General features: G+C 42.1%; 1 protein-coding gene across 2 annotated transcripts in view; it reads right to left on the reverse strand.

Moving 5' to 3' along the window:
* The window catches only part of BMPR2 (bone morphogenetic protein receptor type 2), a 217,613-nt gene that overhangs the window by 12,941 nt on the left and 191,320 nt on the right, over positions 1-13,352 (reverse strand). For both annotated transcript variants that reach the window (XM_077272082.1, XM_077272083.1), the window contains 3 exons: positions 13,119-13,233; positions 11,647-11,807; positions 7,532-7,679 (listed from right to left, as the gene is read on the reverse strand). In XM_077272082.1, the coding sequence (XP_077128197.1) occupies positions 7,532-7,679; positions 11,647-11,807; positions 13,119-13,233 (424 nt within the window). The remainder of the gene's footprint in view (positions 1-7,531; positions 7,680-11,646; positions 11,808-13,118; positions 13,234-13,352) is intronic.

The following is a 13,352-nucleotide window of genomic DNA, read 5'->3' on the forward strand; positions in this document are numbered from 1 at the left end:
ACTTCCATGAATCCATTGCACATGGTGGGATTTGACAGTCACAGGTCTTTAGTCACAGACACAAGTACTAATAGCAGTGATGGCAGATACTGATACCTGTGGGGTTTTCAGGTGTCATTGCTTTAGGCTGCATCAATTGCGGCAAAAATGCACCTTGTGTGAACGCAGCCTTAGCAAATCTGACTTGCTGTGTCCTGAATCATCTGTTATTCCTGTGTGAAAAAACGGATGTCACACAGACACATTATATAGCCTGTGGCTGTTTTCACATCTTTTTTTTTTTTAACCGAAGGCTTTGAAGTGGATTTAAGAGAAGGAAACTCTGTGCCGTTAGATGAACCCCCATGGTGAGTTAGAAAGTGCTTGGCTAACGGATGACCTTGAAATTTTGTATTAATATTTCTTAGATGTTCATTAATCCTGACTTGAAGGGGGTCCTTGGTCCTACCTATATATGTCTTGTCACAAGGACATCTGATTGAATAAATGACCCCTTCTGTGTTACAGGATATATAGGAGATTGGCAAATAAGGGATTATATATCCTATAACACAGAAGGGGTCATGGGGGTTCATCTAAGGGCACCATTGTTACAGGTCTGAAAGTAGTGCATAGAGGTTGGAGAAAAGGAAACTATATCCAACAGATGTCTAAGGAAGAAACTAAAATGTTTTTTGAATTTGACACTCTAGCTCCAAAAGGTCTAAACAGTGAAATAGAGCTTTTCGCCTTTAATTGATAACGTGGACATGTGATCGCTGCAAGTTATATAGGTATTGAGTATCTATTATGGACCATCCCTGAGGAAGGAACACGTTGGTTCCGAAACGCGTTGGAATTGGCCCATTTCGCTGTCCTTAGCCAGTCACGTGAGTAATCACGTGACCATGACGTCACGCAAGGTCCTGCATTGTCAGAGAACCAAGCGGCTTAACGTAGCAGCGTTCATCTACTCCTCGTGGAGGGCGAGCCCAGGGTGTTCTGCCGCCGGCCGGGGCAGCACCCACAGCCCGCCTACCTGAAGGCAACTCGTGTTATTTCTGTAAAGTCGGACTTCCATACCGCACACGGAGAAAAAAAGCAGAAGACTTCATATTACCGCTCTTGGAGCACTAGGTAAATCCACTTTCTTCTACCTTCTACATGGTTGTTGTGCCTTTTTGGAGCTTGTACCTATTTGTTATGAGACTAGTAATGCCATCACAGTCTATTTAACAGCACAAGGGCTCCAATTTTTCCACATTTGTGGTATACTCCACAGCGTGGTTATTCTTCTGGTTACCTTTTTGGTATTTCTGTGCATCCCTAACGGCAATTTTTTATTGATCTTTAGAGGAGTGAAGGATTCAATCCAGAGCAGGTATTACACTATTTTTTAAGTTTATCTTTATATATATAGTTTAGGAAACTGCAAAAATGGATTTCTGCACTTTTTATCATACAATATCATATATTGCAGTAATATGCAGAGAGTACAAAGTGACCTGTCTATATGCACCTATGAAAACTCATGGATTTATGGAAATAACAGGTCCAATAGACATGTTAATGATATGCAAATAATGAAAAAATGGAAACAATATTTTCAAAACATTGTAATTTCTGACCAATGACAACTCACGCATGCTTGTTGGGAGACAAGTGTGGAAGTGCTGCAGGCCATGATAGCAGATTTAGGCCACGCAGGCTGCTCACAGTAAAAGTACCTTCACACTAAGCGACGCTGCAGCGATATCGACAACGATGCCGATCGCTGCAGCGTCGCTGTGTGGTCGCTGGAGAGCTGTCACACAGACAGCTCTCCAGCGACCAACGATGCCGAAGTCCCCGGGTAACCAGGGTAAACATCGGGTTACTAAGCGCAGGGCCGCGCTTAGTAACCCGATGTTTACCCTGGTTACCAGTGTAAAAGTAAAAAAAACAAACAGTACATACTCACCTTCTGCTGTCTGTCACACGTCCCTCGCCGTCTGCTTCCTGCACTGACTGTGACTGCCGGCCATAAGGCACAGCACAGCGGTGACGTCACCGCTGTGCTCTACTTTTACTTTACGGCCGGCACTCACAGTCAGTGCGGGAAGCTGACGGCGAGGGATGTGACAGACAGCAGAAGGTGAGTGTGTACTGTTTGGTTTTTTTTACTTTTACACTGGTAACCAGGGTAAACATCGGGTTACTAAGCGCGGTCCTGCGCTTAGTAACCCGATGTTTACCCTGGTTACCTTTGTAAAACATTGCTGGCATCGTTGCTTTTGGTGTCAAACACGACGATACACGCCGATCTGACGACCAAATAAAGTTCTGGACTTTCAGCAACGACCAGCGATATCACAGCAGGATCCAGATCGCTGCTGCCTGTCAAACACAACGATATCGCTATCCAGGACGCTGCAACGTCACGGATCGCTATCGTTATCGTTGCAAAGTCGCTTAGTGTGAAGGTACCTTAACACAAGTAACATCCACCTTGGCATTGTCATGTTGACAAATGATTCGTGGGACCCTTTGGCCTTACCACTTGTTCCACGACCAAATCAATGTAATAATGAGGTGGTAGTGTACCTGGAATGAAGACTAGAGGGATCCGGCTACAGTAAATTCTGCCGTCCCACAACATAATCACAGGATAGGACTGATGCAATGTTTCCTATTGAACATGGCTTCAAGGCTTTACACACATGGTGTACAAATGAAGGTCTATCTTCTTCAGTGATGAGCCCTTATTTTGTCTTGAATGCAATGATATCTGGAGATTGGTTTGGTGACCAAGTAGGAAATGCCAGGAAGAGGCATTCACAGGGGAACATCACACTGGTACTACTCCCAGGATTATGGTGTGCGGTGGCATAATGTAGTCAGACCTCTCTAGTCTTCATTCTGGGTACACTAATGGCTCAGCAATACCTTGAATTTAGCCAATTCTCCAAAGTATCCCAGGAGTCGTTTTTCAACTTGTCAACGCCAGACCTCATGTTGCTCGTGCTACTGTGAGCAGCCTAAATGGCCTACAAGTGCAACCTTGTGCTGCAACGTCTCTAGACTTGTCTCTCATCAAACGCATCTTCAACATCACTGGGCTGCAATTGCAAAGGGAGCTGCCAGCAATGGATCTTGATGATTTACATGTCCAAGTGAATTCGGCGTGACAGAACATTCCTCAACCTAGAATTAAAACTTGATAGCACGCAAATCATTTAAGTGCATGTATTTTAGCACATAGAGCTCATACTCCATAGTTCCAGTTTTTCATCATTTGCATATCATTACCATGTCTATCAGTCCTGTAATTTCCATAACTCCATGACTTTCCTTCTTGGTCTTGCAGTTTCAATGTTGAAGAGTGTACAAAATTACCACAGCTGTAGTACTGCTTTTCAGCACAAGATGGCAGTATAACACTAGCGCTTGCCCATTCTGTAGCCGCACATGGCATTATGGGCAGTTCCCGCATGTATGTAATGTAGCAATACAAATGATGGCTCTATGACATTTTTATTTGGTAGACGCATTTGCTTTATTTAAGGATAAAGAATGTAGAAAATAATAATGAAAGACATGAATATCATCAGCAGAATGATGTTCACTACCACTTTGGGTGGTCCATATTGCTGGCTTATTCTATTACATAGTGTAGCATTCATACCGAATCCAACACAAAAAACCACAGTGTGTCTCTGTATCATTAGCGAAGCAAGTATGACTACAGGATCAGACTACACTGTATGTTGTCTGTAACCATTGGTAACAAATAGATCTACAGAAAGCCTGTATACATAAAACAGTAGGATTTTCTATGCCTTGAATTTTCAAAAGCATAGTTTATATATTATAGAAATTAGAAAATCGGAATGGTTTGTGGCCTCTCTACTAGAAATGTGAATAATGTATACATGGAAAGAGAGCTCCGCCACCAATCCGCCATGTGGACGAGCATGCGGAGCTGCATAGAGAGCCAGTCACATCCGCAATTCCTGGACGTGACTGGACAGTATTTTAATACGGCTGTCTGAAGCCCACCATAGTTCAACTACACTGTGCAACTGTGCCATACCTAGATTGCCATACTAACCTGTGGTGATCTCGTTTCCATTCAGTAAAACCGTTCATGTTTAAAGAGGTTGTCTCATTTCTTCAGAAGCACACCACTCCCTGGCCTCCTGCTTTGCCGGGGGCAGTGCGTTCCTGAAGACTGACAGTTCAGACCAGAGGCAAGATTGCGTTGCTGGTCTGAATTAAGTGCTCTCTTAGCCTAGTTTCACACTAGCGTTTGTAGGAGCTACGGACTTCCTCCGTGAAGCCCCACCCTCGGCCGCACCTCCGCCTCTAGCTCCGCCTACTTTTGCATGCGGCCTGCATGCAGCCTGCGTACCTATCGTTAACATTAGGTATGCAGGTCGTGCGGCTGTATGCGGATGCTTCCGCATGCGTCATTTTGACGATGCGGAGAAAAAAAGAAATTGCTACAAGCTGCGTCCTACGCTGGTCACCCTTAGAGTACAAGTCTGCAGTCACTCTATGTAACTGCAGACATGTGAATCCTCAGAGAACACACAGCGCATGCTGTGAGGATTCTCCGGTGTCAGCAACGGGAGCGGGCAGTCATGCAACTGCAAGTATACGATTTGCATACTTCTGGCCGCATTCCGACTACATGTGCCCACTTCACTTGCATTGAGCGAGGCCGCGCACGTCTAGTCGGTATGTGACCACATGTATGCAAATTACATGTACATGTGTATGGCCGCTCCCGGCGACTGCATTGGAGAATCACATAAAGTGACTGCAGACTTGAACCCCAAACCTGGACAACCCCATTAACCTACTATGGCTGTATAACTGCAGCCTGTGGTCCTTCCTGCTCTCCTGCTGCACGCTGATCTAATCTTCAAGTCTCGTTATTCGTTTGTATATTCCCTGCAAACTTTTCTTGTTAGACAAAAACTGTTGACTCACTGTGTATACAACAGGAGGAAAGGAATATGTTCAGCAGATACCAATAATGCCTCATCCATATGTCTGATTTCTACTAAGCGACGTGTTGTGCAACAATGAGATCATGTTCTCGAATTGCAACATCACATCTAATGATTTCCTATGGTGGCGAATTGCGACCTGGACTTCAATGCAAATCATATGCGACTGCAACTTGCTTGTGACTTTTTTTCACACTAAAATTGCAGTTATAAAATAGCCGCGTGAATATTTTTGGTTACGCGACTTATGTGAGAATTGCTGTTGTACCACACAGGTCCCACAGCCAAAGTTTACTGAATAGCGCTGCTTTCTCCAACGCACAATGCAAGTGAAAGGCTCACATTGTGACCCGCAAGGAACAGGGGTAAGCAAGTCGCGTACAATTCCAACTGGTTCTGACTTTGTGGGACTTGCTTGTTGCCGTACCTTGCAGCATTATGTAGCAGAGATCTTTGGTGACTCGAACTGGTTTGTGGCCAGAGCCACCGTGTAGCCCCCCAGCTTTATTTCTAAAAGACATAGGATACGTGGAAATTGTAGCCTATAAAGCAGGTATGACAGCTGCAGATAAAACAAGCATCAGTGCACACTGCTGGGAAACATGACGGCACTGCAGATTTGCTGGTCATGGACTGTGGTTGTCCTTTAGTACAAGGCATATACAGTTACTTGACCTCTATGACAGAGGTATTTCAGAAACGTTAGTGCAGCTGACAGGGAAACAAGAGGAAGATTACATCTACATCTTGCTATCTGTTGCAGTTTACGTGAAACATAAGGAGTTCGATAAGGCTGTTTTACAGTCAAGAAAGACATGGAGCCAGATCTCTGCGGTGACAGGTTATCTTTGATGAACATATGCTAGATATTAGCTGAATGCACAGCAATTTCTTAATGTATTTCTTATAGAAATTGCTCATTTTGTACATGGGAGATTTTGGCATGCTAGATTTGTCTCTTCTGCATGCTGATAACATTTAGTGTTGGAAAAAAAAGTCCTATTCTAGAGAATTAGGTTTTGGCACACAAAATACGGCAAAACATAATACCTGCCTTTTTGGTGCGTTTTTTCAGCATTTTTAACCACCCATTCATTTCAATGGGTTAAAAACGCTGAAAGAAGTGACATGTTCTATTGTGCAAAAAAACATGCAAAGCACAAACTCCTGATGACAAAAAACCAAGGTGTGTGCATGAGATTTCTGATATCTCATAGACTGCAAAAACAGCTAGTGTGAACTTAGCTTAAGGATTCTCCCATGCCGGCGGCAAGACCGAGCGATCATGTGACTGCTAGTATGTGACAGGCATACTTCCTGGACATCCTCTTTAAAGAAAAAATAAACCTGTATCCCACCTACGACCAGTACATTTTAAAGGCCTAGGTGTAAGAGAGAAAATCAAGTCTCCTGGTATAGAGTTATAAGACCACATTGATCAAAAATAGAGTAATTTATGCCAAATCTTTAGCGCACCCAAGTCAACTCCACATTTATCAGTCACACTGCACAATTTTTTTGTATGATAGTTCACTTTCCAATGTTTGATAAAAGCAGGAGACCAATGTTCCAATAGTTGCATATTAATCATGAAATGTTGCACAAATTGCAACTTTTGACAAGTTTTGCACAGATAGCAAATTTTCATATAAATTAAAAATAGTTCCAATATATCTGTATTGGTTCTGTACCTTTTTTTAAGACAGCTATGGCCAGTCTAGAGTATGTGACCTTGTTACTTTACACCAAAAAGTTAACCATCTACTTTCCTCGTTATTTTATCTTTTGGTGTATGTACTAATAACAGTGCAATAAATGGTGTAAAACATTGATAAATTTAACTTAGAAATTTCTGAGAATGAAATATTGCCTCCATCACAATCATATATGTCTCATAATGTTTATCTTGGTATCAGCCTGAGTGAGACGGCGTTAAAAATATTCATATATTGAAGGTTTTCATATATCTTACTACCCGCAGAGCTGTGCTTCCTTTTTCTGTGTTTATTTGCTTATATTGTAACTGGCACAGGATGTTATAACAGGATTTCCATATTTTATAATTGATCCACTCCTTCTCATGGGGCATTTCAAGTGCAGGTATATACTATAGCATTGCTCTATATGGAATTCTAGCTATAACTGTATGATACAAAGTAAAACAGACGGGTGTTCCAAAATCAAGATCTGGCTGAAATTATATGACATGTTCTGATATTGTCATCTATTTTAACTATATGGTTGGTCAGATAATTAAGTAGATTACTATATATATATATATATATATATATATATATATATATATATATATATATATATATATATATATATATATATATATATATATATATATATATATATATATATATATATATATAAAGATTTTTCTCTATTGAAATAGTTGATTGAACACATCCATCAGCGTTGTGCCATTACATTTACACCTTTTTATCATCACGGTAGTGTGAGAAGCATTGCAGTAATTGACACCAGAAATAACACCAGACGAGACATATGAAACAGGCATCGATTTCCAATATCTCCACTGAATATCTCACCTGGGAAGAGGTCAGTGCATCTCATGAAGATCTCCCAATAGATCAAACCCAGAGAATACATGTCCACTTGCTTCAATGCAGACTCACAGTCTCTCAGGTTCACTGCCCCTTCTAAGACCTCGGGCGCCATGTAACGGATAGTGCCAACCTGCAGATAAACAATAAATACATTGTCGTGGTAGTGTTGAAATTGCCAGACGCAGTATGTCACTTACTGTCCAGTGGAAAACTAGGAATAGATAATGACTTCACCCACGCTCACAGCATTTGTGTTATTTTACACTATTGGGTAAGAGAGATGCATCAATACTATTGTCTATATTGAAAGTTGCATTTTGTTAAAGTGAATCTCTAGATTCCTACTGAGTGACCTATGGACAGCATAAAACAAGGACAGGCTTCCTGGTTACAAAACGGCTTTCTTTTACTCTAAACAGGGGCATACATAAAAATCATCAGGCCCCACAGCAAAAGTCCGAATTGGTCCTCCAAAAATAAGTACTTGGCGGAGTAGGCAGGATCCTAAGTGCAGTACCTCCCAATTTTTAAAGGCAGGGAAGGGACGCGTATTGTGGCATGAACACAGTAATTGTGCCCTTTCATGGACCCAGAAATGCCCCCTCCCAGACAGTATGATATCCCCACAATGAATTCTCCACACAGTATGCCTCCACAGTACCATTACATGCACAGCTTGATGACTCTACAGTGCACCCAGAGAAGTAAGATGCCCCCACGGTGCCCCCAACACAGTATAATTCTGCCACAGTGCTCCATAACTCAGTATGATGCAATTTTGCACCAACATTGCCTCTCACATAGTATAATGCCTCCACAGTGCCCCATACACATGATGAGGCCCCAAAGTGAACCCCACAAGTACGATGCCCCATAGTGATCCCCTACAGAATATGATACCATCAAAGTGATCCCCCACATAGTATGATACCCCCAGAGTATGAATAACCACAGCACCCACACATGATATGCCCATGCATTATGTCCCCACACACACAGTATGATGTCCCCTCGCAGGCCCCCACAAAGTATGATGGCCCCCACATTATGATGGCCCTGCAGCTCCTCACACAGTATGATGCCCCCGCAACCATTGCACACAATAAGATGGCCCCATACACAACCATAAAGTATGAAGGCCCCACACATACGCACAGTATGATGGCCCCGCAGCTCCTCACACAGTATGATGACCCCACAGCATCCACACACAGTATGATGCCCCCACAGCCATTATACACATGATTGCCCTATACACAACCACAAAGTTTGATGGCCCCCTCAGCCCCATCACACAGTATGATTGCCCCACAGCCACCACACACAGTTTAATGGCCCCCACATGCACTATCATACGCTTATAGCTTCCACCTCCCACACACCCTATGATGAATTCTACAGTTTCCCTGACAAATACTGACTGACAAAATAAAAAATTAAGTGGTCTTCTTGCCTCTTATTATTGCTTATTGCAGCAGAGTCTCAGAAGCACAGGCTAAATGGTCGAGCAGTGATCTCATGGCTCTCTATTACACCATTGTATTCTACCGTACCTGCATCCTGTGGATGCTGATATCTTTAAAATTGAGACCCCGGGCATCAATGGATTTAGGACCATAAGTCACTGGCCTCAAAGCAGCGGCACGGTCTACTGCCATTAGCGTATTCCACTGGCTCTTAAGCGTGTGTGCAAATATTTTTTACATGGATTTTTTGGGATGGGTACATTATTCTGCTTCATCCAATTTAGATGTCAAATTTAAAATGGTTTCTCTACGAGAAAAGTCTCAAGAATTGACATGTATGTTTTCCACTTGAAAAAAACTTGTGGTAAGAAACAGCACAATGTAAACTGTAGGTGCCTTTTCCATTGAAGTCAATAAAAAGCTTATTCAAAAGAGTATTTGAACCAGTTTTTCTTATGGCTTGTGAATCAGAATCTGCTCCAAAATCCACTTCAAAAACTCTATATGAATATTCCTGTGAGTGGGGAGATGACAAAATTCTATAGTGTTTCAGAGTTGGTCACATGTTCACAATGTTTGTTTGACGTAGGTTTTTGGGGGTTTTTTTGGTGTATGAATTATTTTTTCCTTCAACAGTCAAATTTCGAGCATTTTTTGTAGCAGAAACACCTAGTAACTGACATACTGCTTGTTTTTCCTTGTGGAAAAAACTGCCCCAGATGTAATGCACAAAAGCGCTCTACTATTTCTGTGCTGACCGCACAACAGTTACTAGTAGTGAAAAGTGGCGTCAGCATTGCCACTGCAACAATATGATATTGTCTTTCAAATGTTGCCCATTTCTGCTTCACCTGAGGTAGCGCTCTGGGCCTACCTCTACTATACTTTGTCCTGGTCCAGAGCGTAAGGATGGTTTCATTCATACATGAAACGCAGACCATGCTCAGATCAGAATACGCGGCCTGGTCTTCTGACATCAGGCACATATGAAGCAACAGTGCCATGTTCACAAACTCAGTATTTGGTGAGTTTTTTACCTCAGCATTTGTAAGCCAAAATCAGGAGTGGGTGATAAATACAGAAGTGGTGATGTGTTTCTATTATACTTTTCCTCGGATTGATCCTCTCCTAGTTTTGGCCTACAAATACTGAGGTAAAACACTGACCAAACACTGATAGTGTGACCTTGGCCTAAAGCTCTAGTCAGGACACCTGGTAATGGAGCAGGGTACTCTGATCTGAGCGTGGACTGTGTTTTGTGTGACCTTGTGTGTACTGTAAGATGGGGCAGAGAAACTTCTCCAAGGACAACATGTCCCTGAGATAATATCCTAATCTCAGAGTATGATGAAGAATGTTCAAACTGAACACATTTGGATTTCATCTTAATCACTTTTAACCACAAAACCAAGATGTATTTGATTTATAAAATAATTTTTAGAGCTAGATAATCTGAGCTCGAATAGAAATAAAATTCAATGGCCTGAAAAATATTCAAAAAAATGAGGGCCGGTAAAACCATCTCCCTTAAAGAATCAGTTAAAGGAAATGTCCTTCAAACTGCTTCAATGGAAAATTGCATCAAAATTATCAGAAGTAAACACCTCAAAAACAGTTTTTACTTCACTGCTTGGAACATGATTTTTGCTATTGAAGAGTAACTAAACTTTTAACTTATTTTTTCATATTTTTTTAGGCTCTTTAATTGTCAGCAGTTCTGTAGATGTATGGGTCCTGAGAACCCCCACAAATCACTAAGGCTACGTTCACATTTGCGTTGTGCGCCACAGCGTCGGCGACGCAACGCACAACGCAGGAACAACGCATGCACAACGCATGCACAACGCTGCGTTTTGCGACGCATGTGTCCTTTTTTTGCTTGATTTTGGATGCACAAAAAATGCAACTTGCTGCATCCTCTGCGCCATGACGCGTGTGCCGCAGTGACGCATGCGTCGCAAAACGCTTTAGCTACTCTTTAGTGATAATGAGAGCACACTGCAGCCTGTCCTATCCACCATCCACTCCTCTCCCACTGCCTTCAGTATGCATGAAGGCGCACGCCACTTGTCACACGCCTCGGATTCATTAAGGGGCTTTTGCAATGATCCATAAAAGTACCTGATGGAGATTTCCTTCTGTTCAATTGTTATACACCCGCTGCCATATTACTACATAAGTTCTGTCACCGTTGACATTATTTTTTCATGTAGGAATGAACAGTTATGATTATTAATAAGGGATGTCACACATGGTGATCGGCACACTGATAACGTGTGGCAGGGACACAGCTGCGTCCTAACCGCCACAACAACTTTCAACTAGGCCATTGTGGAAACAAGTGTAAATGGATGACTTAATGTTACTGGCTACTGTGAGGACAAAAATAAATGAAAAATTTGCACTCATCAACACTTTATCCGACAACTGCTGCGACTGACAGGACTAGGACGTACGCCGATCACTGTGTGACCATAGACTTAAACCACAGATCTGGTGTTTTTTAAGTATAGTTTAGTAATTGACACTCTTTTGATAAATTGGACAAAAAACACCCAATGAGAACAGACCGTTACTGAAAAGGAAACGGTTAAAAAACCCCACTGTCAATACTGCAATCATTAGTCCTACCTCACTAATGGCTGCGTTATCTTCATCTCCCGGCCTCACCAGCCTGTTTCCTGTCAGGCGCATGGACAAGCCAAAGTCGCTGATAACACAGGACCCATCACTTTTCACAAGAACATTACGGCTGTTCAGATCACGGTGAGAAATAGCAGGTTTGTAGTGATCTGTTTGGAAAAAGATTGCAGACACATTTCACATCTGGGATGATTTTCTATCTCCATATGTCGTGATCATACGAAGAATCCACAATTTACTGTATTCAATGTTTAATAAAGCCATAAATGCATAATCCCTGTGTGATACAGTGACGAAGGGACAAGCCATCAGGGCAGTGTCCTACTGTTACACTAAAAATCATCTGTTATCCCCATATATAACATTTCTATTATCTGATCCAAATATTACAATATTTCATTTTACGTTTGTTTACTGATGGGATATTATTGGTTATTCCATCCCTACATTTAAGGGGTTGTCTTGTCTCAGAGGAAAATTCTGCAGACACTCAATGTGATGACACGCAAACTCTTAGGGTATGTGCACACGTTGCGGATTTGGCTGTGGATCCGCAGCGGATTTGGCCCTGCGGATCCGCAGCAGTTTTCCATGTGTTGTACAGTACCATGTAAACCTATGGAAAACCAAATCCTCAGTGCACATGCTGTGGAGAAACGCAGCGGTTTATTTTCCACAGCATGTCAATTCTTTGTGCAGATTTCGCAGCGTTTTACACCTATTCCACTATAGCAATCCGCAGGTGTTAAAACGCAGGTAAAATCTGCACAAAATCCACAGAAAACCCAGGGCGTTTTACCTGCGGATTCTGCAGAATCTGGGCGGAAAAATCCGCAATGGAATCCGCAACGTGTGCATATTCTTCTGTATCCTCCATGTGAGTGAGCGGTCATGTAACAACAAGATTGTGATTTCCACACTTGCAAGTCACATGCCGACTAGTCTCCTGTGATCCTATTAAGAGAAGCCAGGTGACACTAATCGGCATGTGACCGCCAGTATACAAATCACATATATATGGCCACTTGAAGACCGCTGTAAACAGCAAGCAGAGCCGTATCCTAAGGCCACGTTCACAGATTCAGCACTTGGTCAGTATGTTACATCAACACTTTTAAGACAAAACTAGGAGTAGAACAATCAGAGGAAAAATATAATAGAAACACGTCACCACTTCTGTATTTATCACCCACTCCGGGCTTTGGCTTACAAATACTGATGTAAAATACTGACCGAATACTGGACATGTGAACGTGGCCACACAGTGCGTGCATTACACACATTGAGGATTTGGCAAGCTGCAGCGCCTGCTGAGAATTTCACCCAGGGTGGACAAGCCCTTTCATATTCAAGTACATAGATTACACAAATAGACTAATATGTACATTTCTCAATTTGATTATTAATCCCAATTTGATTTCTTTTCCAGTTTTTCTGTTACAACAAAGTTCAGAAAGTACCTCCTCGTAATAACTCTGTGTGCAGATATGCCAGTCCCCTGGTTACCGAGTGTGCCAGCCGACAAGAGCTCAGCCAGTCATTAGTGTTAACACTTAAATACTTGCACAGAGATCCCTGTGGACAAAAGAAGACAATTCTTTGTATTAATAGCTAATATGAACATAGGAACATGTAGCAGTAATGTTATTCACGAAAAAGCGTCAAAATAGCAAACCTTTCTATGGGCAAACAAA

The sequence above is a fragment of the Ranitomeya variabilis genome, chromosome 7 (assembly GCF_051348905.1).
Source record: "Ranitomeya variabilis isolate aRanVar5 chromosome 7, aRanVar5.hap1, whole genome shotgun sequence".
In the NCBI taxonomy this organism is placed as follows: domain Eukaryota; kingdom Metazoa; phylum Chordata; class Amphibia; order Anura; family Dendrobatidae; genus Ranitomeya; species Ranitomeya variabilis.